The sequence below is a fragment of the Ahaetulla prasina genome, chromosome 13 (genome assembly GCF_028640845.1).
Source record: "Ahaetulla prasina isolate Xishuangbanna chromosome 13, ASM2864084v1, whole genome shotgun sequence".
Taxonomy (NCBI): domain Eukaryota; kingdom Metazoa; phylum Chordata; class Lepidosauria; order Squamata; family Colubridae; genus Ahaetulla; species Ahaetulla prasina.
This window is the reverse complement of record NC_080551.1, coordinates 19829097-19857061: the sequence shown is the minus strand read 5'-3', so window position 1 is coordinate 19857061 and position 27965 is coordinate 19829097. Positions and strand designations below refer to the sequence as shown.

The following is a 27965-nucleotide window of genomic DNA, read 5'->3' as shown; positions in this document are numbered from 1 at the left end:
CGGCGAGGAGCGGCGTCGCGGTGCGGCTGAAGCCCCTCAGCGCGGCTCCTGACGGTCGGGACGGAGCGGCCCTCCGCAGCAGCCTCCTTTCGGCTCGAACCCCCCCTCTGAGGGAGGAGATTCCTCGCCGCGGCCGAGCAGGAGAAGCGAGAGGCGGGCGGGCGGCGCAGCGCGATGAGGCTGTGACGCCTCCCGGGAGGGCAAAAGAAGCCGGGGGGGGGAGGAGGGCGGAAAGTGAGGAGAAAAGGACGACTCCGAACCGAGGCGGTCTCTGAGGGGAGGCGGGGGTCACCCTCTCCTCGGGCCCCTCGACGGGGAAGTCGGCGGGGGAGAGCTTGTCGCCCGTTGCTGGGCAGACATGAGGCCCTGAGCCTCTTCCCTCCCCCCCCCGGGGCTCTTTTCCACCCCTCCCCCCCCCGCGAGGACCCCCCCCTCCTTCAGCCAGGCTCTCCGCTCCCTTCAGACGTGGGTGGGTGCTCGTCGTGGCGGTCTGGACACGGGGGTTGGGTTGGTGGGGAGGATGTTTTCCTGCTGTTGTTGCCGCTGCTGGGATTAAGCCGTGACTCGGCCGGGGACGGCGTTGTTTTTTCTCCGGGAAGCTTGCGCCCACCCCCCTCGCCTTTGATGACGAGCCGCCGCTCTTGCTAGACGGCCCCGTTTTATTAAAACAACAACCAAAAAAAAAAAAAAGAAAGGATGGTTTAGGCTAGACGCGAGTCAGGGGACTACTCGGAGGAGGAGGAGGAGGAGGAGAGGGAGGTCGGCGCCTGGGAGGCCTCCTCCCGGCGGGCGGGCGGTAGAACAGGTAAAACGCCATGGACGCCAGGCTGGGGTGACACTGCCCCGAAGGCTCTGGGGCTTTGGGAGCCTTTGATTTGGGGTGTGTGTGTGAGTGCGAGTGCAAAAGGGGAGGGGGTTAGCTTTTGTTGTCTTAAGCTTTTGCCCCGGCAGGTTTATAAATAGATCGGTTCAGAGACGCCGTGTCAAAGGAGGACACCTTGGCAAGGAAGGCACGCAAGTTCCACCCAGAGAGAGACGGACGGACAGACAAACTGCCTTTAGCTTCTCCCTCTCCATCCAACTGCTGCTGCCACCACACAATGAATGCCAGGAGGAGGAGGAGGAGGAGGCCTGGACGCTACCGATTTTTGTAAGCCGTCAAAGGGGAGAAAAGGCTGGATTTCCCTCCCCCCTCCCTTCTTTTGGGGACTCCGATCTCCCCAGGGAAGAGCAAGAAAACAGGAGGAATCTGGTGGTGAGAAGCCACGTCGGGACGGAAGGAAGAAAAACAGCTGGGGAAGCCGAAGGACTCTGTCGCTCTCTCTCTCTCTCTTTTTTTGGCTGGGACCCGAGAAGGGGAAGAAAAGATTGGCGTGAAAATGAAGCCGGATCGAGGTAAATGAGTTTCTGAAAAGCAGTTCCCTTTCTGGTGTTTTATTGTTGGGCAAGTGGCTTTGTGATGTACGGCAGTGTTGTTGGGAAATGGTTGGGTTGAGGTCCTAAGTCTAAAAAGAAACGAGGGGGGAGGAATTTGGAAAGGATCAGGAAGGATTAAAACTTGGAACTGATAATTAGGATATTGTTCTAACATGTTTTTGTTTAAGGCTGTTGAATGAACTTAAGTTTACTTCCAAGAGCTGAGATGTTATAGAAAACACCTTTTGCCTTCTGAGAGAATGTAATTTTAAATGTTAAGTGTTTTTCTTAAGTTATTACCATATAATAAGAAAATAAAATAATATCATTTATTATAATCAGGAATTAAGTAACCAAACCATCTTCATGTAATGCACAAATAATGTAGTCTGAAACTAATGCAAAAAAAGCTAAAGCCTATTTAAATTCCTGTAAACAATTCTGGCAGGATCTTTTTCAGTTTCATCCCTAATTGTGTTTAGAAATAAACTCAATAGGACAAATGAGCACCAATTCAGAATTCATACAGCTGTTCTAAGAAATTCCTTATCATTAACTAAATCATGACTGCTAATGCAAAAAAAAAAGATAAACTATTCAGGATTTACTGCTGGAAATCTATTAAACAGACTGAAAAATATTTTGGGGTAACAACATATAGTATTTAATTCTTAGTACTCGGGCAATTGGTTGAATTGAGGTTTACATTGTCAATTTAATAATACCCCACATTGGAGCAAAGGGCTGTCTCAACATTTGCTTTAATGTACATTTGTTATTTAATGTACATTTGTTATTTAGAGTGGCAGGATTCAATAAGCTATTATGTGCTTGTTTATGTGGTTTTAGCTCTTACTGAATTGTGATTTATGGTTTAGCATGTTATGTCAAGTTAATTATGGTTTGTTCAATAAGCTGGTTAAACAAACTTGGGCTTAGCACAGTGTTTGAATTCAGCTGCTGAACAGCTTCAGTTAGAATACCACAGATACTGCGGAATATTAAGATACAGAAGTGTTGTTGTTTTTTTAAAAAAGCATAAATATTTCTACAATTGCTTAAGGAGACAGGATACAAGTAAAAACAGTGTTTTTGGCTGCTTAAAAGAAGTAACATTGATGTGGAACAAGTAAACATGACATTTTTAAATATATGCTAAATCTTGGTTAATCTGATTTATACTAATATTTAGAACTACTTAAATCTGGAGTGCAAACATCTTGTCAGCTACTAGATGGCAGCAAACATCTTATCTGTCTCTTTGCTGCCAACTGGTGATCCTATAGATTTTTTTCAGCCTGTTTCTGTAACCTGCTAAGTGTCCCTAAGTATTGCGGTCCTTGTAGGAGCAAAATAAAGTATAAAATATACTGATATAGCTGGAGGTTCAGCATGTAACTCCTTTCATAGTACAGAAGCTTGATGCATATTCATAAAGTTTTAATAATGCCCAACTGTGAGGCAAATGACCTTTTATAATTAAATACCTCTAAAGTAGTCTGTAAAGCAGTAAGTTAAAAATTCTTCTGGAAAATCAATATTTAGCATATTATTCAAAGAGCTTAATAAGCGTAAGATGTATTTTCATTTACTTTTTTCAAAAGCAGATTCAGCCATAGGAAGAACCGTGTTTATCTAATTTAACAATGTGGCTGCTTCATATCAACCACAGGGGGTTAAAAGTGTGGCTTAAGTGCCACATTTAATATAGAGATACTCTTAGGAGGCACAGTCATGCAAATGTTTGTTTGCCCTGTTTTCTGCAAAGCAGCTGCACTACAGGCAATCACTCAAGTGTGCTATCAAGTGCTTTCATTAGTTGAAAATTAATAGTGAAGGATGCAGGATGAGCAGGGTTTTAAATTGAAGTATAATCTGTTTAATATCAGACTAACAGGAATAAGAAGTACTGTATCAATCTGTAAATGAGATTTTTGTTGTTGTCTGTGTTAATATATGGGACCTTAGTGATTAATAGCTGCATTGGATTAGACTCAGATTTAATAGTAATTAGAGTAGGCCTACTGAAGTAATGGAACTTAAATAATTGAGGACAATCAAGTCAGCAAACCAGCTGATGATGGATGATAAGTTAGATACAAAACTTAGATGGGTGTAGAGCCCTTGTGTGGAAGGTTGCTAAGGCAAACTGTGCCAATGCTATTTCTAAATTTCCCTTAAACCTCTGTGAGTGGAAGTATCATCAGATGTTTAAAGGTTGAGTAAAAATAAATATTATTGCACTTTGTTTCTCCGAAAATGAGACCTAGCATTTTCCCATTGTATTGACTATGAGGGTTCTAATATTTAAAGGGTAGAAAGTGTAAATATACACATGGGGGAACTGTGATTCTGAGAATATTTCGTTTCAAGGACGGCAGGAAAAAAAGTTTAGTATATTACAGAAATGAATAGGTTTTGCAGCTTCTAAATATGTAGCACTTTCAACTGATTTAAGAGAAAATTACTTTTAGGATTGGATGCACAAGAGATTATTGTTTGGTTGATATTATGATATGCAGATTTTTTGAAGGAATCCTTGGGAGCTTGAAAAAAGATGAGACCACTTTCATCAATAACTGGAAGGTGCTAGGCTTGTACTTAGTCCAGAGTGCTTCTTTCAAATAGTTTTCACACTGTGACTCTTCTGTGTTACCTTCTAGAATTTCCTTGCTGAAGTGCACTGGTTTATTTTGTCCAATTCTTACAATGCATCATTTTAAAATATCCAGTTAAGAGTGTTTTGCTGTTAGAATAATATGACTATCCTATTAATGCCTAATTCAACATAAATTCCATATTGGAAAAATATTGAGATACAGAATGTGCTGAGATATATATAGAGAGAAAACAACCCTTGCCACTCCTTACTTTCTTAGCTAGGAGTAGGATTTTCCAGGTCTAGCAGCCTCATTGAGATTTCAAGGTAAGCTAAAAGGTTATGTTTGTTCTCAACTTACAATAAATAAATCAGAAATCCTGTCTTTACACACTCTGCTAAATAAACTATGGATAGATCCGACCTTATTTGTTTTCCTCCCAAACAAAAGTAGGGGCAATCCTGTTAATTTAGTAGTAAGCTACAATTTGTTTCAGTTCTGGTTTACCGAGATATGTAGTTTGAAGGCAATGAGGAAAGTATTTCCCAGTGCAGGCCCGTAAGGTTAATTTTCACAGAAAGGGATGCTGGCTTTGATTCTGGGAGATGAATAATAAACACAAGTGTATGAGTGGTAGATGATGGACTTCCTGTTGAGCAGGCAACATTTCTGCAAAGACCTGTGCTTCTAGTTAGTGATGCCGCAGGTATATGCAAGGAGGAGACGGCACACTGGAAATGATGCTGTTTCCTGTTGTAGTAGGGAAGCTGTTTTGGCTGTTTTTCTAGCTGTGGAATTGCACTGAGAAATATAGAGGAAAGATAGGTTTACTTCTATATGAAATGAGGTGGATTATGCAAGAGAGATTTAAAACTATTAAGTCCCTATAGTAATACACTTGCCAGCCACTAATACAACTTTGTAGTTGCTTAATGGTTGTGCCTTCACATAGGAGCATCTGCCATTGTTCTCTTTGACCTTGACATGATGTTTTTTCCTGGATTAGCTGAGGACTAATATCCACTGTGCACCACATCGCCTACTGTGAATTGACTTTTTTGTTCAGTAGGCAACTGTCTGTTTTCCTAATCAAAATATATTAATAGAATACGCTGCATATTGAACTCTGAATTTGTGTTGTATGTGAAAAGGAGCAATTACACTTAAAAATGGTTGATGAAATTGAACACTAGTGTTGAGTTTTGAGAATGAAGTCTGATCTGAAATGTTTTTCCTACAGTAGTAGTTTGCATTTCCTGCTCAGTTTTGCCCTTTTTATAGGGTCAGTGTGACCCTGTACTAAGGTAAAAAAAATGTTTTGCCCTATGATGCGCTATCTTGTGCTTATTACATATCATTACCAAATATTATAAGTCACTCCCTGCATTGTTGTGTTGGCAACCTGGATGTTTGTCTTCTGATTCATTTTTTACATTATTTATTTAAACTCTATTGTCTTGGATAAAAATGCATTTCAAAACCAGTTGTCTTTGTTCTGATAACTAGCTCAAATATAAATGCCTATTAACTTCAAATAAACTGGCAGCATAGATGTAAATTCTACAGAGTGTCATCGCGCATCTCATATGTTTAAGATTTGAAATGATAGCTTTTAGTTTATCATTTCCATGAAAATGAGTTTTGTAAACTACTTTTTTATTTTTTAAAACAATTTAGATAATCTAAATTTAGTGCCAAGCTGTGAACACTGGAAGCCAGTTCCAGTATAGAAGAGAAGAAAGGCAAGATTTATTGTAAAGATTGAAGTCAGACATGTTCAAGAATTACAATAAGCACTATATTTAAGCTTTGTATGATTTTTTGCAGTTTTCCTGAATCCTGTATCCTCTAGTCCCGTGATGGCGAACCTATGGCACGCGTGCCCAAGGTGGCATGCAGAGCCATCTTTCCGGGCACATGAGCTGTCACCCAATTCACCTGCAGCAGCGCGTGCACCCAGCTGGTGTTCGGGCCTCCGGTGCGCATGCGTGCAATTCAGGGGACCCAGCTGGTCTTTGGAGCTCTCCTGCACATGCGTGTGCGTTTGTACATGCGCATGAGGATTTGCACACAGCACACACATGTATAGATGGTGTTCATGCACGTTCATTGCGTGCACAAAAACCATGCACATGCACAGATGGTGCGACTGCACACGCAGCACACGGAGCTGCGCAAAACCTGCATGCATGTGCAGATGGTGCAATTGTGCACGCAGTGCACAGGGACGCATGGGAAAGCTGTGCGTCTGCGCAGATGGTACAGTTGCCCACACAGCGCATGGGGAGGAAGCACCCACTACCACAGATAGCACACGCGCGCATGATGCACAAGGCACGTACCTGTTCGGCACTCCGTGTGTAAAAGGTTCGCCACCACTGCTGTAGTCAGATGTGTTGGGGTACAACGCTCGGGGTTCACTGCTAATCTAATCAGCTGTAGATGAATGTACAGTTAGTCCTGGACGTACAACCACAATTGAGTACAAAATTTATGTTGCTAACCGAGAGTTGTTACGTGAGTTTTGCCCCATTTTATGACCTTCCTTGCAACAGTTGTTAAGTGAATCACTGAAGTTGATTAAAATTAAATTAGTAACACAGTTGCAAAGTGAATATGCCTTCCCCATTGACTTTGCTTGTCAGGTCACAAAAGGTGATCACATGACCCCAGGATATGGCAACTGTCATAAATATGAGTCAGTTGCCATGAGTGAGTTTTGATCACATGACCATGGGGATGCTGCAACAGTCGTAAGTGTGAAAAATGGCCGTAAGTCATTATTTCCAATGCTGTTATAACTTTGACTGGTCACTAAATGAACTGTAAGTCAAGGAACACCTGTATCTAGAGAACATTTGTTGTTATTGTTTGCCTTTGCAAACCAGATTTTCCTAGTGGACTGCTGTGAATGAATGTATGACTAGAGTGTGGACAGCCACTTGTCTGAAATGGTATGTTGACCATTTTAAGATGTGTGAACTTCCAACTCCCAGAATTCCCCAGCTAACATGGCTGGGGTATTCTGGGAGTTGAAGTCCACACATCTTAAAATGGCCGAAGTTGAGAAACCTTAATTTAAAGCAGTGCTGCTGAAGAAGTCAGCTTTGAACTTTTTCTTTCTCTGGAAGTTTCCTTTACAATCACTTCCAATGTATGGTATTTTGAGAATATCCTAATTAAAGTTGAAGACGGAAACACGGATGCACAGTGAAATTAGTATATTCTATTGTATAATTGAAGAAAAGTAAATTGAGGCAGGAAAAATTCATCATTTTCAGGACATGATTGGATGTACTCTAGCACTTAAGTGTTACAGAAAGGAAAGTGAAGCCAGAGTAATTATTGAAAATAATAGAACTGTGTTAAATAAACTGTCTATCAATATTCAACCAAAGATTGAGATGAGCTACGGATTATGTATATTGGACTACAATATTGTGTAGATTCATAGCTTGCTTTTTCGTGAAGATTTAAAGCATCACAATTTTCCATGTTTCCCAGCAATACAATCAACCTTTTTTGAGGGGATTTGCCAATAAAAATGTGATCCAATATTGGGGTGGTTAGGGGTGGAAATATAGAGCTGAGTATCATCAGCGTATAGATGACAACTCACCCCAAGACCACGGATGATCTCACCCAGCGGCTTCATATAGATGTTGAACAGAAGAGGCGAGAGAACCGACCCCAAATGAACTGTAAGTCAAGGAACACCTGTATCTAGAGAACATTTGTTGTTATTGTTTGCCTTTGCAAACCAGATTTTCCTAGTGGACTGCTGTGAATGAATGTATGACTAGAGTGTGGACAGCCTGAAATGGTATGTTGACCATTTTAAGATGTGTGAACTTCCAACTCCCAGAATTCCCCAGCTAACATGGCTGGGGTATTCTGGGAGTTGAAGTCCACACATCTTAAAATGGCCGAAGTTGAGAAACCTTAATTTAAAGCAGTGCTGCTGAAGAAGTCAGCTTTGAACTTTTTCTTTCTCTGGAAGTTTCCTTTACAATCACTTCCAATGTATGGTATTTTGAGAATATCCTAATTAAAGTTGAAGACGGAAACACGGATGCACAGTGAAATTAGTATATTCTATTGTATAATTGAAGAAAAGTAAATTGAGGCAGGAAAAATTCATCATTTTCAGGACATGATTGGATGTACTCTAGCACTTAAGTGTTACAGAAAGGAAAGTGAAGCCAGAGTAATTATTGAAAATAATAGAACTGTGTTAAATAAACTGTCTATCAATATTCAACCAAAGATTGAGATGAGCTACAGATTATGTATATTGGATTACAATATTGTGTAGATTCATAGCTTGCTTTCTCGTGAAGATTTAAAGCATCACAATTTTCCATGTTTCCCAGCAATACAATCAACCTTTTTTGAGGGGATTTGCCAATAAAAATGTGATCCAATATTGGCGTGGTTATTAGGTTTCCAACCTTTGCATCTGTATGGCTGTTTACTGTTGGGATAAGTGATCTTTTGTTTTCTAAAACATACAAAATGTTAAATGCCTTAACATACTGCATGAACCTATCCAATTGCTGGCTTTGTGATTGTTTTTTTTACATAATTATTGTGAACAAAATTATTAAATAACACCATGGTTTTGTCATAATGCAGTCCTTTGATCAAAGGAATACTGAAATGAAGCGGAACTTGAATCAAGTGAAGTTTAGTGTCAAACCCTTTTTGTCTGTTTTAAAAATCTTAGAAAAATGTAAATGTTAGATTATCTAGCTTTCCGAATTGTGTCTTTTGTACATACAGTGCCTAGCATTAAGAAACATTTTGGTATTCTCTACAAGGAAACTTGCAGATGTGCCATCTCTGTATCCAGCATTTTGGGTTTGAAGGCGTGTTCTCCGTACCCCAATTATTTGCCAATGCTGATTCTTAATGGAGCAGAACTGAATATTGAACATTACTACAAAATTATATTTAGAAAACGTGGAACAGAATAATTGCTAACTATTTCAGTATAATGCATGGACTGTTCCAGCATAAGACTGACAAATTATGGATGCATGCATACTATGAAAAAATGGTCAGCTATGCTCTTTGAAATATTTGGAATGAAAGAAGTCTTAAGCTATTGTTACTTTCCTTTTGTAATTGTTTTTTCTAATTCATCTGCTTGCAATATCACTGTCTGTAGCATCATAATAAAAGTTGCTAGTGTAGCAATTAATAAAATTAATAGCAAGTATTTAGAAGCATTTAGTATTTTTTTAAAAAAAACACCTAAAGGATCTTGAGGGGGGAAAAAATCTGCGTGGTTGCTAAGAGTTGATTTGATGGCACATATATTTCAGATTCAGTAAAATACAGATATAGCTAGAGGTAAAGGCTTGCAGATTTAAGATAAATAATAGGATTCTTTTTAAGGTGAACCCATGTGCGAAAAGTCAATAGATACTTGCATTTGTAAAGCTTGTTAAACTCTCCTGATTGAAAAAAAAATACAGCATGACAGGTTAAAAGAATGTAACTAGGTGGACAAATCCATAATGTGCTTTGCCTTCACGTGTTGTGTGACCATAACTATGGCAGCTGATTAATCATGGTTGATGGTTCAGTCTATTATGTGGGCTGTACCAATTCCAGATCATTCAGTGAGTCATGATTAATACAACTATATCTTAGGGGTTGTGTGTTGTAGTACAACGACTACATATTTCATTGCACCAGAAAGAAACTCATTTCCTAAAATCAGAGGAGTTTCAGTCCATTTCTTCTTCTCAATATGAGCAACATCAAAGGGTTCCTCTGTGTTGAATATTTTCTCCTTTTTTCATACCATCTGACTGCAAATATCTAGAACGGGTCGCTCCCTTCCCTTCTTTGGGTTATACTTGTTTTTGACACAGAAATAGTAGCCGCAGGCATTTCTGTTCTCCAATAAAACCTTTAAAATCTTACGGATTGCCAGCAAAACCATTTTCAAGAGAAGTAGCCTGGTGTGGACTACTATAGATTTCAGAGGAAAGTGCCATTTAAAAAAATAAATAAATAAAGGGCCCCGGGTACAAATGGCAGCCTTGAGGGCTGCCACATTGAGTGTGTCTTGCTCCTTGTTGTTCTGCTTTTCTTTCCTCTCCTCTTGCCCAAACACAGCTGGGTTCACAAGAGGCGAAAAGAAAACATGATACTTCTGCCAAAGAGACAGGAAACTGTAGTAGCCCTTGTGAGCAGCGAAGGGTTGAAGCACGCCCGCCGCCCAATCAGTGGCGAGCTCTGTTGCTATGTGCACTCTTTTCTCTGCCTTCTTTGTGGAAAAAATGTCTTGCACAGAAAGGCTGAATATGTACCCAAAGCTGAACATTTTTGTGTCCGACACTGCAGACATCTGGATCTTCGAGATACTGACACTGTAGCCTCTGTGCTGCCAAGGCACCTTCTGTCCCACCTCGATTCCAGTATGGTTTATAGTGGAAGCAAAGGACTGATCAGAGAAGGTGTGTAGTCAAAAAGAAATAATTCTAAATGCTAAAATGCTCTCGAGTTGTTTATGAACCAGAGTGTGTGTTTATACGTGTGCCTGTTGGGTTGTTGTTGTTTTTTCCTTCAGCGAGCTGGTGTGAGTCATGGGCTGTAGTTTCTTTGTCTACGTAAAACATAACACCCATGGATCCTTTTTTACCAGTTTTTAAGCTCATTTCTGGGGACAAAGAATAAGGAAAAAAGTTAAAGGTTATCGATTCTGAACAAAGGAAGGAGGAGAAATGGTCAGAGGTGGTCAATTTTTTCTAGGTGTAGCATTTCACAAAGGAATAAAACACTTTGGTGAAGTTGAGCTGTGAGTTTTGATTATGGAAAAGCAAGCACCACAATTGATTTCACAGCCTACAGCCACTGAAATGAGAGCATTACCTACTAAATTGAAATTTTGAATTGCTGTTGTGTTCTCTGTTCCTGTAGTGTTCTAGAGATACCTTTTTCAAGTACGTTAGGTTTGGATTCTTGGCTTTTTGGGGGCTTTTTTTTTTTGATACATGGATTTATGATAGAGCGCAGGTTAGTAGTCACACTTGCCTTATTTACTGGTAAAATGAAACAGTAATTGAGTGTATTCTTTTGTGTGTATAGGTAAAATTTCATACAAAGCCTGAAGAAATTATTACTGATTTTTAAAAAATCATGTGTCATAGTGGTGAATTCACAGTTTCAGATTTTTTTTAAAAAAGTTTATACAATTGTTTAAAGGATTTAGGATCATGGCTTGAAATCAGACTAGTGGTATGTATTTTTTAAAGCTACTATTCAACAAAGGGTAGGGGAAGTAAGGAAACACAAAAAACACCAACCTTTCATTATTGCACTGTGCAGGAGACATAAGGTTTTCAAAGAAATGGGGGGGGGAACCAACAATTAGCTAATTTTCACTGCATATTCAATATCTTCATAGCTCAAAAGGTATAGATACCTGATTTAAGCAAATCCTTGTAATTTTTGTTTATATTTTTCATGGAGAGAGAGTGGGAGAAGAATATTTCCATTGGACTCTTGTATTTCATGTTTAGAAAAATACTATGCTTCAATCAGAAATGGTGTAGCAGAGAAATCATTGAAAGCAATCCTCATTCAAGCTATCCCAGCACCATTATAGATAAATATGTCCTTTAAATCTTATTTAGGCTTTTGTTGTAGAGACAAATTCATTGGCTTGAATTTCTCAGGTTTTACCAGTTACTTTGCAAACATAAACATTTAATAACAGTTGTGGAGAGAAGTTATGGAAAACTTGAGAATGTTTAACCTTAGTCAGAGTACACGGTATCAAATTACTGAAATCTTTCCAGTGCAATGTAAAAATTCAGTAAAATAATGGTGAGAAATTAGTCACCCTCTGGATGACATTGGCATAGTCAGTCGTTAAGGATGCTGGGAATTGTAGTTCAGTGGAGACATAAATGCAGGCCAGTTGCCAAGTGCCCAACATTGGTCAGGTATGAGGGGCAACTGCTGAACTGGGTCGTAAGTACCTTGGCAACTGGCCTGCATTTATGTCTGACACATGGGTGATCCACTTTATGACCATCACAACTTATACCCATAATGGGCAGGCTTGTAAGTTGTAAGTAAGTGGAGCACTATCTATATTACAGTCATAAGTCAAGGACTATCAGTATTTTGGAAAACAGGTAGTTTGGGAAGATAAGCGTTAGCAACCATTTTATAGCAGCTTGGAGTTGGGAGTGGATGCCTTTGGAGATACGAAATGGAAAGCAAAGTAAGACTTCTCAAATTTCTATTCATAATAAAATTTGATTGTTTTTCTAACTTGCTCTCACTTTTACCACATAACTAATGGCAAAACTTTAGCAAAGCAAACATTTCTATTATTTCCGTGCAGTCTTCTGTAATACCTCCTTAGACTCTTTGTTCAAGAACCTAACATTTATAGAGACAGGAGAAAAATATGCTAAATGGTTGTATGTTAAATGGGCATTCTTTGTTCATTTCTAAAGATGTTTCCAGTTTAGATACTGAAGGGGTGTGCCCCTGGTCGAGATGTGCCCACCGGGTTTCCGTGCATTCCATCAGCCGAGGGCCCAGGGTAGGGGTGGAGGGGTGGCGGTTGCTATTAAAGAGAGTCTAGAGCCGAGGGAGACCACTGTACCTCAGATTGCCGGGTGTGAATCCCTCTTTGTGAGGTGGGGTCATAGATGTCAGATGGGCTTGCTGGTCGCGTACCTGGCTCCTTGCTGCGTGACAGCTGCCCTGCCCGAGCTCCTGGAGGTGCTTGCCGGGGTGGCAGTGGAGACCCCCAGACTTTTAGTCATGGGGGACTTTAACTTGCCATCTGCCGGCTCGTCGTCGACGGTAGCTCGGGAGTTCCTGGCCTCCATGACGGCCTTGGACCTGACTCAAGTAGTGGATGGCCCCACTCACATCGGGGGAGGCACACTGGACCTGATTTTTGTCTCTGGTCAGTGGTTGAGAGATCTGGACTTAAAGGAAATAGTCACTGAACCTTTGTCATGGTCAGATCACTCTTCTTCGCCTGGACTTTCTGACCGCTACCCAACACCGCAGGGAGACGGAACCATTACGGTGGTACCGTCCCAGGCGCCTGATGGACCCAGAGAGGTTTCGGACGGAGCTTGGGCCACTTCCTGAGGGTCTGGCTCACGGCACGGCAGAGGAACTAGCTGCAGCCTGGGAACGGGCTGCGGCTGGGGCTTTAGACCGTGTCGTGCCTTTGCGGCCTCTGACCCGGCGCAGATCCCAACCGGCTCCTTGGTTCTCCGAGGAGCTGAGGGGGATGAAACGCCGGAGAAGACGCCTAGAGAGTTCCTGGAGGTCCAGCCGTTCAGAGGCTGATCGGACACTAGTTAGATCCTATACCAGGACCTACCTAGTGGCACTGAGGGAAGCGAGGCGCCTCGCCTCCTCCCTCATTGCGCCGGCAGATAACCGCCCAGCTGCCCTGTTTGGTGACCCGCCTCCTTCACCAGGGGAGCGGGATGACCCGATGCGGGACGTGCTGAGGAGTTTAACGGTTATCTATACGATAAAATCGCTCAGCTTAGGGACGGTCTGGACCAAAATTGTGGCGATTCAGACGGGGTATCTGAGGCGGTCTTGGTGATGTTGTGTGGGATGAGTTTGACCCTGTGACTCCGAGGACATGGACAGGTTGCTGGGTAGATTGAATGCCACCACGTGTTTACTGGACCCGTGCCCTCCTGGCTGGTGCTGGCCACTCAGGAGGTGACACGAGGCTGGCTCCAGGGGATTACGAGTGCTTCCTTGTTGGAGGAGTCTTTCCGGCCGCCTTGAAAGAGGCGGTGGTGAGGCCCTCCTCAAGAAGCCTTCCTGGACCCGGCTGTTTTAGGTAATTATCGTCCGGTCTCCAACCCGCTCATGCGAAGGTTGTAGAGAGTATGGTGGCATATCAGTTTCCCCTGCACCTGGAGGAAACTGTCTATCTGGACCTGCTCCAGTCCGCTTCCGACCCGATTACAGCACTGAGACGGCTTTGGTCGCGTTGGTGGATGATCTCTGGAGGGCCAGGGATAGGGGTTATTCCTCTGCCCTGGTCCTATTAGACCTCTCAGCGGCTTTTGATACCATCCACCATGGTATCCTGCTGCGCCGGTTGGAGGGATTGGGAGTGGGGGGCACCGTTTATCGGTGGGTCTCCTCCTATCTCTCCCGGCCGTGGCAGACGGTGTTGACGGGCAGAGGTCGACCCGCGGCGCCTCACTTGTGGGGTGCCGCAGGGTCGATTCTCTCGCCTTCTGTTCAACATCTATATGAAGCCGCTGGGTGAGATCATCAGTGGCTTCGGTGTGAGGTACCAGCTGTACGCTGATGACACCCAGCTGTACTTTTCCACACCGGGCCACCCCAATGAAGCTATCGAAGTGCTGTCCCGGTGTCTGGAAGCCGTACGGGTCTGGATGGGGAGAAACAGGCTCAAGCTCAATCCCTCCCAGGCGGAGTGGCTGTGGATGCGGCATCCCGGTACAGTCAGCTGAGTCCGCGGCTGACTGTCGGGGCGAGTCATTGGCCCCGATGGAAGGGTGCGTAATTTGGGCGTTCTCCTGGATGCGGCTGTCTTTTGAAGATCATTTGACGGCCGTCTCCAGGAGAGCTTTCCACCAGGTTCGCCTGGTGCGCCAGTTGCGCCCCTTTCTAGACCGGGATGCCTTGTGCACAGTCACTCACGCCCTTGTGACGTCTCGTCTGGACTACTGCAATGCTCTCTACATGGGGCTCCCCTTGAAGGGCATCCGGAGGCTGCAGTTGGTCCAGAATGCAGCTGCGCGGGTGATAGAGGGAGCCCCTCGTGGCTCCCGAGTGACACCTATCCTGCGCAGGCTGCACTGGCTACCTGTGGCCTTCCGGGTGCGCTTCAAGGTGTTGGTGAACGTCTTTAAAGCGCTCCATGGCATAGGGCCGGGTTACTTACGGGACCGCCTGCTGCTACCGAATACCTCTCACCGACCCGTGCGCTCTCACAGAGGGACTCCTCAGGGTGCCGTCGGTAGCGACAGTGCCCTCTGGCGACACCCAGGGGAAGGGCCTTCTCTGTGGGGGCTCCCGCCCTCTGGAACGAGCTCCCCCCAGGACTTCGTCAACTTCCGGACCTCCGAACCTTTCGCCGCGAGCTCAAAACGTACTTATTTATCTGCGCTGGACTGGGTTAGTTTTTTAAGTTATGGGTTTTTAATGGTGATTTTATAGTTTAGGGTTTTATATCGGTCGTCTGACCGTTTTTAGTTTTAAATTGGCCGGTTAAATATTTCATTTTAAATGTATTTTAAATTTATTGTGTACCTATGTGTTTTAATAAGGCTGTACACCGCCCTGAGTCCTTCGGGAGAAGGGCGGTCTAGAAATCTAATTAATAAATAAAATAAAAATTTGATTGTTTTTCTAACTTGCTCTCACTTTTACCACATAGCTAATGGCAAAACTTTAGCAAAGCAAACATTTCTATTATTTCCGTGCAGTCTTCTGTAATACCTCCTTAGACTCTTTGTTCAAGAACCTAACATTTATAGAGACAGGAGAAAAATATGCTAAATGGTTGTATGTTAAATGGGCATTCTTTGTTCATTTCTAAAGATGTTTCCAGTTTAGATACTGGAAAAATGTCATTTACCAATGAACTAAAACTGAAATACTTTTTTCAAGAAACTAACAAGAAACTGACAAAAATTTTCTAATATTTATAGGGCTATGTATCAGCTTCGTTGTGGAGGTGGGATTTATCAAACAGTTGCTGAATATGTATTGTGTAATAAGCTAAAATATGACTGGCTGATCTGGGTTTTGTGCAGATATGACAAAATAAGTTTGTGGGTCAGTGTGTTGATTAATAACAGAGCAGTTACGTATCTTCTTAGTCACAGGTATGTAATAAAAGCAGAAGATTGATGAATGGTCTGTGATGCTTGGGGCAAAATAAAAAGATTTTTTAAAAAAAGTTTAAGAACCAGTTTAACTTTAGGGGGTATTTTTCCTCCCCTCAAAAGAAACTTTAAGAAACAAGCATAACCTGGAGGGAAGAGAAGCATCCACAGAATCTAAAAAGGATTATAATATTCCCCACTTCATTCTATCCTCGGAGATGCTTTAGTAATTTTTGTATCAGTATGATGAGCAGTTCCGATAAAAGAAATGACTAAAACATTTCTCAGGATTGAGTAGTACTGTACGATTATTCATGTCCCTCAATATGCTGGAAAATATTCATTCATTTGGCAATAAAATCTGGAAGAGTAACCAGGTTGTTTTTTTTAAAGAAAGAATCGGTCCTCTCTAAATAAATACATTACTTGAACTCTTCTTAGAGTTTTTCTGAACGCTGGTAATTTCTCACTCTATTTAGGTCCTCGCTACAACTGGGTCTCCTTTCTTTCTCCTTGTTCAGGACTGAAAGAATGCAGCTGTTGTTTAGAAAGAGCCCTGCAGCTGTGACCCTGTTATGATAGCAGGTTCGGAGGCTACTCGGACCAATAGACAGTAGAGAAGCTTATTTTGAGCTGGGAATCTTTTCTCTCAGAAACCGTCTTCTAAGAATACGCTGCCCTGGCTGTTCCTAAACACATATTCAGCAATAACCTTCCTGCAGGAAAGGATTGCAACCGGGATAACTCCCTGTGATAAGAAAGGTTAAACTAGGTCAGAGATAATTATATAAGTTGCCCATCACACAAGAAGTGATTCTGGGCGACATATAGCAAAAAATACAATCATACATATTTTTAAAAAGTAAACTCCTTGAGCCCACTGAGTGTGCTTCCCTTGAGAGATGGGATCCGCAGCATGCTTCTCTGGCTGGATCCAAAACAGATGTAGATGTAATTGGGTGAGGAATCGTGCATTTCCCATTAAAACTAAATTTATCCCCCCCCCAATCCCCCCAGTGTTAGAGGACATAAATCTATAAACGTAGTAGCTTGACTTTCCTAGTGTTCTGGTGGCAGCAAACACAAAGATTGGTGTGACCTGGTCCCTGCTAGGCGAAAGATCAGTAGAGCAAACGTTGTCCAAATTGTTGAGAAAGCACCTTACACAATCTGGGATGTACCTCCTTTTTCGGTTTCATCTTCCTGTTCTTCTGGTTTATCCCTCAATTATTGCACACCACAAAATGCACAAAAGTATTCTTTGGGAAGCAGCTTAAATGTTTCTTGTAGGTTCTTTTCCTCTACGCTGTGTGCACCATTCATAAAGATTTCGATCTTATCTGCCTTAAACTTTCAAGACTAGCATTGCCTTTTTTCACGATAGTCAGTAGCCGGTTTGTAATTTATGGTTTATTTTACCATGGATGGTGGAATGGAACCAGATCATATTGTCGTTCAGTGTATACATAGAAGTGATTATACTGGATGAATTGGCTTGGTGAATAAGATTATCCCTTCTGGATCACATTTTTCTAGTTTCACAGTTATGTATAAATAGGCTCCTCATTCTATCCATTCCTCCAACCCATCATCTTAAATCTCTTTCCTATCTAAGATCAAGATGATAGTCAACATTACAAGCAAGGACCAAAAGGATTTAAAATTGGCATTACAAGAAAGGTGTGTCTAGCCTCCTGCTGACTGTTACAGAGTGACAAAAATCTATTTAGAGGGAATTCTTTGGAATGCTATTTTTAACAAGATTCCTGCAGCTGTTTTTAAGTTTGAGTTCTGCAGCTGTTTCTCTGGCACGTGGACAGTGTTTCCAGATTGTTGTATTTTGAGCATAATAAACCAGTATTTTGCAAAACAACAGAACTGACTCATATTAGCAATTCATTACAAGGTGGAATCCAGAGTTTGGAAGAAAACGATAAAAATCAATGGGACACATTTGATTGTGATTAAAGTCCAATTGGTTACAGTTGATCCACTTAGACATATAAAATATGGATACAGTCTATTGTTTTACGCTTGTAAAGTAATAGTTAACATCAAATTATGTAATTAATTATTTATTTGGTCTTCTAATAGTTGTGGCTTCACATGCTACCATTTTAATTCTTAATTCCTTGCCAAGCATGGAGGATACTATGAGAGTATCCCTTGGTTTGCTGTCTTAGTAATCAAATTTAACTGTTCTTAGCAGCCCATGTTAAGATTTTCTGTTAAGTAAATCATTATGAATCATAAACTTATAATGATTAAAAATGCTTAGACACTAAAGCAGAACACAGTTTCAATCCAATGTTTCATAGTGGGATGATTGTGTGTAAAACATAAACAACATGATTAGTTACATAATTCCAGCAGATACATGGTTTTTGAAGAGCGCTGCCAGCTGCTACTTTATCTACTGAGAATTGCTTGAATTTTATTTCTTTGTACTAATTTAGGTTTGTTAGGCTGTAACAATTAATGCTATGTTCCTTGCAAAGCTAGCCTGGGAATTATTCAAAGCTTTTAAAAATCATTGAAATGATAGGGGAGCAAGTTCTTCAAAGCTTTCCTAAAATGATAATATATCTTCTTATCTAAAGATAAGGTAATATATCTTATCAAGATAATATATCTTATCTAAAAATCAATTTCTACATTCTTAAATGTTCTGGATTTAATAGGCCATTGAAACTTAAATCCTGAATTTCTTATTCTTTACATGTATTCTAACAACAAAAGTTCCATCTTAAAAAGCAAAGGAGGAAAAACATAATCTCTGCACATGCCTCCTATTTAGGAACATTGAGCTCTACGAACTTTTGAGCTAGGCTGTTTTATACTGCATATCTAAGGGTCTCATATTGACAGATAATAGTGCTGGCATTTTGAAATAGCCCAAAGTTTATCCATTTAAGAAAACTGAAATCTGGCTTTTAAAACTGATAGCTTCATCCTCAGGCGAGACAATCCCTATCCCTTCATCAGCTGCATGCAAGAGGATTTCAGCTAGGTAAACTTTTAATGAGCAACACTGAAAATAATTCAAGCTGGTTTAATAGATAAAAGGATTTAGCTTACCTTGCCTGATCTTGAAAAAGGCCATGCCCGCTTAGTCCATGGTTGAGAAACCACCAAGAAAGGCCAGGATTGTTGGCTAGGCTAAAAGGTCAAGAAAAGACATTCTGAAAAAAGAGGAGCCAATCCATCTTCTTGTCAAGAAAACTACCTGGTTGTGTCCTGGATTTCAATACCAGGGAGCACCTACCTGACCTTAGTTTGGGGATGGGCAACTATGGCAATCTTCTCAGGAATCCTGGACTTCGACTCCCAGAATTCCTGAGCCAGCATGGTTGTATTGTTACCATAGTTGCCCATCTCTTCTTAGCTTATCTCAAAAGGTAATTATCTTAATGTTATCAAGGTGTTTGTTGTTACCTAGATGTGGTCACCAAGGGTTTATTCTTTACGAGATAAAAATAGCATGTGTAACTGTAAAATCTTTTAAAAGAAAATGGTTGGGTTTTTAAGAAAATTTAATTTAGGAGTATACACACACAAACACACACACACACACACACACACACACACAAAGCTATATTGTTTGTAAAATTGCAGATTTTCTTTTCTCTGTTAAGACACCTTAGATGAATACTTTGAATACGAAGCCGAGGAATTCCTTGTCAACTTGGCCTTGTTGATTACTGAAGGCAGAACACCTGAATACTCAATTAAGGGCAGGACTGAAGGCTTCCATTGCCCTCCAGCACAGTCAAGTCAACCAACAACAACTAAACATGAATGCAGTGACCGATTGGCCCAGGTATGATGATCCATGCTGAAGATGGTTGGCAAGTTGGTTCTTCTGGAAAATCAGCATTAAATGCTGTAACGTAACATCAGTGACGCATTTAACAGCCCAACTGTGCTTAATCTCTGTTTATGTTAGGCAAGCAATCACCTTTAAAATGTGTTTAGAAAGTAAATACATTTGATTATAGGTCTGCCAAATTAATTTTTTTGTACACTAATGGTGCCAGCTGGATTAACTAGAAACTCCTGGGTTTGATAAATGGTGTTGCCTCTCAAAAAATGCATTACAGATTTCTTTTTCATTTTGCATTATTAGAGTTTGGAAAATTATATAATTGTAACATTGGGTTGTTTGATTCTTTTGTTCCAGTGCTGTCAAGCTAGGCATACCCGATCTGAAGTTACATTGCTGTGGAAGAAAAATATTCCCATTATGATAGAAGTGATGCTACTTCCAGACTGTTGCTATAGCGATGAAGGACCCACGACTGAAGGGAATGACTTAAATGATCCTGCAATCAAGCAAGATGCACTGTTGTTGGAAAGATGGATTTTAGAGCCAGTTCCACGGCAGTAAGTTTGTTTGTTTTTTTAATTGTGAAAGTTGGTCTGGACTGAAACTTACCACAATCTTCCAGTTATGTCAACTTATCCCCTAGCACTGTGATGGCAAACCTATGGCACGCATGCCCGAAGTGGCACAGGGAGCCATGTTGCCTGGCATGCACAGCATCGCCCGTTCCTCCGGGTTTCTGGCGTGCACGCACGATGATCAGCTGGCTTTCTTGTGTGTAGCAGTGCCGGAAATTGGAAGAATTGGTGTTCCATTTTCCTGCATGAGCATGTGTGCCAGCCAACTGAAAATAAACCTGGAAGTACATTTTTGGGGGTGCGTATGTGCCCTGGGCAGCTGTCCTTGATCTTTCTAGCTCGGGTCTGTAACCTTAAATACTCAGCGCCATTTGGACCTATTTGCCACAGAAAACACCGGGAGCCACAAAACCTGGGTGGGTGTGGCCAATTCAATGTCATTTACTTCCACCAGTCACATGACACCCCCCCAGCCACGCCTGCCCAGCCAGTCATTAGGGCAGAGAACCAGTTGTTAAAAAACACCAGGAACCACAAAATCCTTTTGACATATCTCTCTCCCCTCTCCCTCTCTCTGTGTCTCTCTATGTCTCTCTATCTCCCCCTCTCTCTGTCTCTCTCTGTCTCTGCCCTGGCTGCTTCTCTATCCCCCAGTATTGCCCTGACCTTCTCAGTCTAGGCAAGGAGTGACTGGGAGGGGAAGGCAATGGGCGGGGCTAGCCAGTGGTGGGATCACCTAATAGGGAGCCACAGCAGAGGGCCCAAAAAGCCACATGCGGCTCCGGAGCTGCAGGTTGTGGACCCCTGTTCTAGCTCCACAGACTGTCAACACCTGCAGTGGGGGTGACGGTGACGGTGGGGTGCGAGAGGATGGTTTTGCATGTGCAACCTAGTTTCCACGCATGTGGAAACTTGGCACACTTGCCCGCCGCTTGTGTGGCCTGGTTCCTTCCCAATGGGCCTTGGACTGCTACCGGGCCATGGGTGCTACTGAGCCACATACTGGGGTTTGGGGACCTGTGTTCTAGCAGGATCCAGAAAAGAGAACTTTGCCTGTTGTTGCCTTTGTCCTCTGGAGTAGCCTCCCTTCAGAGAGTCATAAGACTCTTAGAACAAGCTTTAAGGACTTGGCTCTTTCCTCAGACTTTAGGTAAGGACATTTTGGAATGGGGGAAGAATCAAAAGTTGATGATTTGATAAAAAACAAAATTTTTTATTTTGTTGGTTGTCTTGGGAAGGGAGGGGGGGCTTATAAAAAGATCAGTACAAGAACTATTGTCCCATATTAAAGCTTGAAAGGGGTATTATCCATTTAAAGAATTTTAAAACTGCCTTCAGAAGTTGTGGAAGCTTCATCACTGGAGACTTTCAAGAAGAGACTAGACTGCCATCTGTTAGAAATGGTGTAGAGTCTCCTGCTTGGGTGGGGGGTTGGGCTAAATAACCTAAGGGTCCCTTCCAATTCTGTTAATCTGTTAAAAAAAAGAATGGATGAATGGTTAGCTGAATTCAAATAAAATGACTATGTAACAGACTCTGCTAAGGCAGAATCTTCTTCCTTTTCCCCCCCCAAATTTGTTTATAGGCAGACAGTGTTTTCCACTTTTTAGCAGTATGTTATGATACCTTGAAATTGATGGAAGCCAATTGTCACATACGGAGAAAAGCCAGCAGTACATACTCTGGATTAAAATTATGTTTCCTTTTGAGTCAAGATGAACTCTCTACAACATGAATGCCCCCATGCAGTTTTCTTGTCAGTGAAAGGTGCGGGGGGGGAGGAAAAGTCATAAATGATTTGGTGATGGGGTATATACTCCTTTTATTTGGGGTGGGTGGGAGGTGTAATTGCATTCAACTACATTGTTCTGCCCTTCCTGTGTATTTTTCACCGACGTGTATATTTTCTCTTTTGATATATTTTTAGAAGTGGTGATCGATTTATTGAAGAGAAGACCCTCTTATTGGCTGTCCGCTCTTTTGTGTTCTTTTCTCAGTTAAGTGCTTGGCTGAGTGTGTCACACGGAGCTGTGCCTCGTAATATTCTTTGCAGGTAGGCTTTTGTTGAAAAGCACCTCCTCCTCTTCATTCTAGGCAGCCTTGTGAGGAGGAGAAGCACGCTTTGACGTACTGCTGCTGATTTAATTAGTCTGCTGGATCCCATTTAGGAGAGATTGATTTAAAAAAAAAACACCATTATTTTAGATCAGCAGTCACCAACTGGTGGTCCATGGACCACTGGTGGTCCACAAGAAAATTGTGGTGGTCCGCAGAAAAATTATTTTCATTTCTTATATTGCACTAAATCAGGGGTCCTCAAGCTACGGCCCCTGGGCTAGATATGTGCAATGAACATTTGTGTTGCTGCAGAGAGTCTCCCCCTTCAGTGTCTTTTTGTGTGGGTCAGAAAGGGGCAGAAATTCCAACTTGGGGTCTGCTTCAGCCTCCTGGTGTGGGGCTTTGGGCGAAGGCTGGAGGCGAAGAGCCGGAGGGCCTTGTTCCAGTGGGACTGCCTCATGGCCTGGAACTGGCTGACCATCTCAGCCCGCTGAGCCTCCAGGCGCTGGTATCTGGCCTTGCACTCCCGCAGTCTTCCCTCTGCTTGGAAAGCCTATGCGCCTAGTCCTCAGTGAGGTGCTTCTGCTGAGCCTCCCTTCTCAATCAGATCTAATTTGAACTGAGCCAGCTGTTTTGCAAACTCTTTCCCATGGTGGCTGCTTAGCACCAGCAACTGCTTCCTGTTGGGGCCCTAAGGAGCCCGGGCAGGCAAACGAGTAGTGAGTAGAGGCTGGCAAGGCACCCCTCGATGTGAGTGACATCGAGTTGGCCACGCCCACCCAGTCACATGACCACCTAGCCATGCCCACCCAGCCGGTCATTAGGCAGATCATATTAGTGTTCTGCGGGATTTTAAATTATGAATTTAGTGGTCCCTGAGGTCCGAAGGTTGGGGACCCGTTTTAGATCGTGTACGCCCAAACACTCGGGAACTAGAACATGCCCTGAATTAAGACTTGAATTGCTTTGACATCTTGCTTTTCATTTTCCAGAGTGAGTGCCGCCCATGTGGATCTGCAGTGGACATTTTCCCAGACACCAACAGAACACCTTTTCCCCGTCCCCAATATTTCTCACAATGTGGCCTTGAAAGTCAGTGTCCAATCTTTGCCCAGACAATCGAACTATCCAGTTCTGACCTGCAGCATTCATGCCAACTTTGGCTTCTATGGAAGCAGAAGAGAAGAGACGAACGTACACCAGCGCTGTGATTCCGTTAAGACCGAACAACCCAGCGTGGCCAACTCGCAACGTCCCTGTGGCAAACTGATGTGGGCTGAAAGCGTGCTTGGCGTAAAGCAAGGCCCCGAGTTTAACACCGCTGTCAGAAACCTGAAACTTTATCCCTTAGCTGGTCTTGGATCTGACTTTGGATCGTTAGAATCGAAAGTTCAGGGCTACCCAGCTGCTGTGGAGAGCAGGGCACTGTTGCCAGAAATGCCTGAGAGAGTTTTGAAATCATCTGGCTTGGCTGATACCCGTGGTCAGAACAGCAACCCTTCCCGCCAGTCATTGGGAGATTCGATTCCTTTGATAGGCTCTTTACTCCAAGAGCGCCATGAAGTTATAGCAAGGATAGCCCAGCATCTCATTCACTGTGATCCAGCAACATCCCCTGTCACGAGGAAGGCTTTTAGCACCAGTGAAACCGGTGTGGCAAACCCCAAGGGTCTACATCATGCCCTTGAAGAGAAAAGCTTGCTGAAGAAAGGGAGGGAATTGCCCTCTGTTGCTGCTAACCTGGAACACAACGCTTCAGAAAACGTTGGAAAAGTCCAGCTAATACCAGAAACACCCTTGTCTCGCTCCTACGTCCCCCTGAACCAGTGTTTCCGCCAGATGAGAGAGGAAACCAACCCTCTCATAAGCTCTTTGCTTCACGAGAGGCAGGAGGTTATCACCAGGATTGCCCAACATTTGATTCATTGTGATCCACCACGATCACAAGGTGCGCCTCCTGTGTTCACTTTTCATGACGTCAGTGCAGTTAATCCGAAGGCTTTTCACACTTCCTGTGAAGAGGGCAGCCTGCTGAAGAAAAGCAAGGACGTCCCTTCCGATTCCTTCTCTAATTCTCGATTGGCTTTACCAGCAGATGACCCCAAGACGAAACTTAACACGCCAATAACTCCACTGCATTCACTTAGATGTGACGCAGACCACAATGTATCTCCCAGCTTTAGAAGAAAACTGCTGCTAGCAGAGACCAATGAAGTAGTCCAAAACACATTTCATCAGTCTCCTTCTAGTAGAAGTCAAAGTCCTCTAACTTGCACCACCCAATCATGTAACAAAGAAGGTTATAAATCGGAACTGACAGAAAAATTGGAGTCTGTGCTTTCTGGTTGTCCCCATAAACCTCAAGTAGCAAAGAGAGGCACCGCCAAGCCGTGTTCACATTTCAGATGTAATAATGAACTGGTTTGTAGAAGTAAATTTAAGGACAGAACGATCTCTTGTGAAAATAGCGACCCACACTTTTCAAATAATCCCCAGGTGGATCAGCACCGAATACTTGAAAACGTTAAAGCGACTACAGTGCTAGCATCCGACTGCTGGCACAAATATGAGTCCAGGCACTTAAATAAAGACTCCAAACAACTAAATGTTTCTGAACAAAACTCTCAGCTCACTAGCATTGAAAACTATTTACATAAAGACCATGATGTTTTCAAATGCAAAAGTAAACAAGACAGGGTGAAAAATGCCAACGATGAGAACGAAGAGCCCACCGACTATGAGGTACAGAAGCATTGTCAGAAGAAGCCTGTAGAAGATTCCTTGGCTGCTTTTTTTGAACAAAGGAAGAATGCAGAGGTGCTGGTGAGTGAAGTTTAATTGACATATGGTCAGTTTCTGTTGTATTTTCCTCCCTTAAGCATCGGAGATGACTCAGAAGAAAGTTAATCTCTGCCTCTAACGTTGGTGTGTATACACATACATATTCAAACTGACAGCGCCCAGAGAAACAAATACTTGCAACAAGCGGCATGAGAAAGTTCTTCGGCACCCTTTTCTGACCAAGGCAGTGTTAATTGTTTGCTGGAGATGATTTTTCTTCCTTCCTAATCCTGCAAAGTGGGTGACTACTGAAATCCTTATACTTTGCAATATTTCCCTGTTTGTGAAAGTGAATATTCATAAATGTTTAATGGGGCTAGGTCAGGGGTCTCCAACCTTGGTCCCTTTAAGTCTTGTAGACTTCAACTCCCAGAATTCCTCAGCCAGCTTTGCTGTAGAGTGTATGCAGGAAATTTGTGACTGTATTAAGTCAAAAGTTACTATAAAAGTACTTCAGATCTGATGGAAAAATATCTCGGTCCATGGAATTTTTTTTTTCCATTTTCAGTTGGCAATCCTAAAAACCATGTTCTCTAATGGATACAGGAATTTAAAGCATCCCTCTTCCTCTGGTGAGGAGAACAGAAATGAACCATATTTGAATTTGAATTTATATTTGAATTAAGATACAGATTAGTTTCCTTACAAATCTGGTGGCACTTTAGCTCTCTCAAGCCAATTGTCGTCCTCTTTTAGAAGAAGTTACCCTCAAAAGCACATCTACAAAGTACAGGCACTAAGTGTTACGGTAGACAACATTTATTGAGTTTCCTTGATCTGTACTTCTACCTGCGGAGGAATAATAAGTAGGAATATATTGCCTGTTAATTTGCTAAGTACTTAGGGAAATGGAGTCGTAATGGCACTCTTGTAACAGGATGCTGTCTTCTTCTTTGGGCAGAAAACAATACCACTCAAACACGTGTGGCGCAAAAGTAATTTTCACCACTTGGATGGGACTTCTGCCAAGGCCTTCCACCCCCGAACTGGATTACCTCTCCTTTCAAGTCCAGTAAGTTACAATTTTACAGCCCTGCTTTCTTTCATTTATTTTCCAGGTTTTTCAATAACCACAAATGGTGGAAACAATCCAGTGTGTTTAGCCTTTAAGTTATCTTTTGAAAGCTCCCAGTTCTGGTATCTGGGAACATTGCCTCATCCAGCCAATTGGTGTTAGTCTCATTGTTTAATTTTAATCATTATCATAAATATTGTATGCACTAAAATTTCGGGCTCTTGTCTTGGAATACAAAAAACAGAACTCTGTTTCTGTCTTTGCAGGTTCCTGAAAGAAAAACACAGACAGGATGCTTTGATCTTGATGCATCATTATTGCGTCTGAAATGTTTGTCCTCCAAAAGGTATTTTTTGAAATACATTTTCTAACATCCTAAATATACGTATTGTAAAATATACTTTGGAGCAAATTAATATTTTGGAAAAAAGGTGAATGAATTGGAGCAATTCAGAAAGAGGAGTAAAGACGGTGAATATAGACAGTATGTTCAATTAAATTTGACCCACAACTTTATACTAGGTGTTTGTTTATGGAAACTAGATTATGTTGTAGTCTCTAATAATGCATGGTTACACATAGTTCTAAAATAGTGTTTTTTGGACTTGGCAATTTTAAGATACATGGACTTCAATTCCCAGAAGTCCCATGATGGCTGAAGAATTCTGGGAGTTGTAGTCTTAAAATTGCCAAGTCCAAAAAACACTATTTTAGAACCTACTGTATGTGTAACAATGCATTATTAGAGACTACATAATATTTTTCATAAACAAACACCCAGTATATTATAGGGGTTATATTTTATTGAACACACTGTTCTAAGGGTTCACAAATGTTCAGTCATCAGCAAGTTTGCTGGATTCCTCCACCATATTACATCGCAATGTAACAGCAGAAGAAATTGCTTCCATAACTTTTTAATTTATTATTGATAGATGTTGCAGTGCCTAGAGTCCATTGTTTGACCTGAGGTCATTGTTATATAACCAGTGACACAAAGCAGACTTAATTGTGTCTGGCTTAAGGAGTTAAAGTTCATGAATTACTATACAAAACTAGTAAATCTAACACCTAGAAATTCCTAAGGATTACAGATCGATGCCTTGTGTCACCTACGGTAGCATTTTCCCCCCTAAATACTATCTATGCAGTGAGTTAGTTTTCTTTAGAGAGGATTTGATCAGTATTATAGTACTGAAATTGTGACCTTTTAATTCAAAGCCTAAGCATTTGAGGCCTGTGTCTTAAAAACAAATGACTGGAATGCATGTGATGGGAGGAAGAATCTTAGACCTCTGTATTTTGATTTTTAAATTAGTCCACAACGATATATAAGCAAAGAGAACGATTCTGACATCGATGAGAAAGCACTCCTAAGTTCCAGTACACCATCTGTTACAAGTCTTAGCCTTCTTGGAAACTTTGAGGTAAGTTAAATATTCCAAAATCTTTTTCTTTGTAACTGACAAACTAGCTGTTTTCTGCAAAACTTATCTCATTGATACAGCTTGCATGGAGAAGGTGCCAAGTTCAGGCAGCTGATCTTCAGTTAAAAGAATCCAGTCCTACCAATAGCTTGTTCTTGAGACTTTTGAAAACCATTGCCAGTTGGATTGACCAGCCCTGAGCCAGAAGAATTAAGTCAGCACTGGGAACTTCCTTTTCAACCATTATCTAGACTAGACCAAAGTTTTTCAACCTTGGCATCTTTAAGCATGCTGGAAGGGGAAGTTTTGGGAGCCGAAGACTTCTGTT

The 27965-nt window shown here is 42.0% G+C and overlaps 1 protein-coding gene across 4 annotated transcripts in view; it reads left to right on the top strand.

Moving 5' to 3' along the window:
* Positions 1 to 27965, top strand: part of ATOSA (atos homolog A) — a 33588-nt gene continuing 5623 nt past the window's right edge. Inside the window, exons 1-9 of one of the 4 annotated variants that reach the window (XM_058156074.1) lie at positions 1 to 1395; positions 10374 to 10486; positions 19531 to 19715; positions 20076 to 20278; positions 22224 to 22349; positions 23347 to 25177; positions 26097 to 26207; positions 26477 to 26556; positions 27529 to 27637. In XM_058156074.1, coding sequence (XP_058012057.1) covers positions 10450 to 10486; positions 19531 to 19715; positions 20076 to 20278; positions 22224 to 22349; positions 23347 to 25177; positions 26097 to 26207; positions 26477 to 26556; positions 27529 to 27637 — 2682 coding nt within the window. In that variant the 5' untranslated portion in view covers positions 1 to 1395; positions 10374 to 10449. Of the gene's footprint in view, positions 1396 to 7582; positions 7718 to 10373; positions 10487 to 19530; positions 19716 to 20075; positions 20279 to 22223; positions 22350 to 23346; positions 25178 to 26096; positions 26208 to 26476; positions 26557 to 27528; positions 27638 to 27965 lie in introns of those variants that run through there. The other 3 variants (XM_058156072.1, XM_058156075.1, XM_058156071.1) reach the window with 3 other exon arrangements.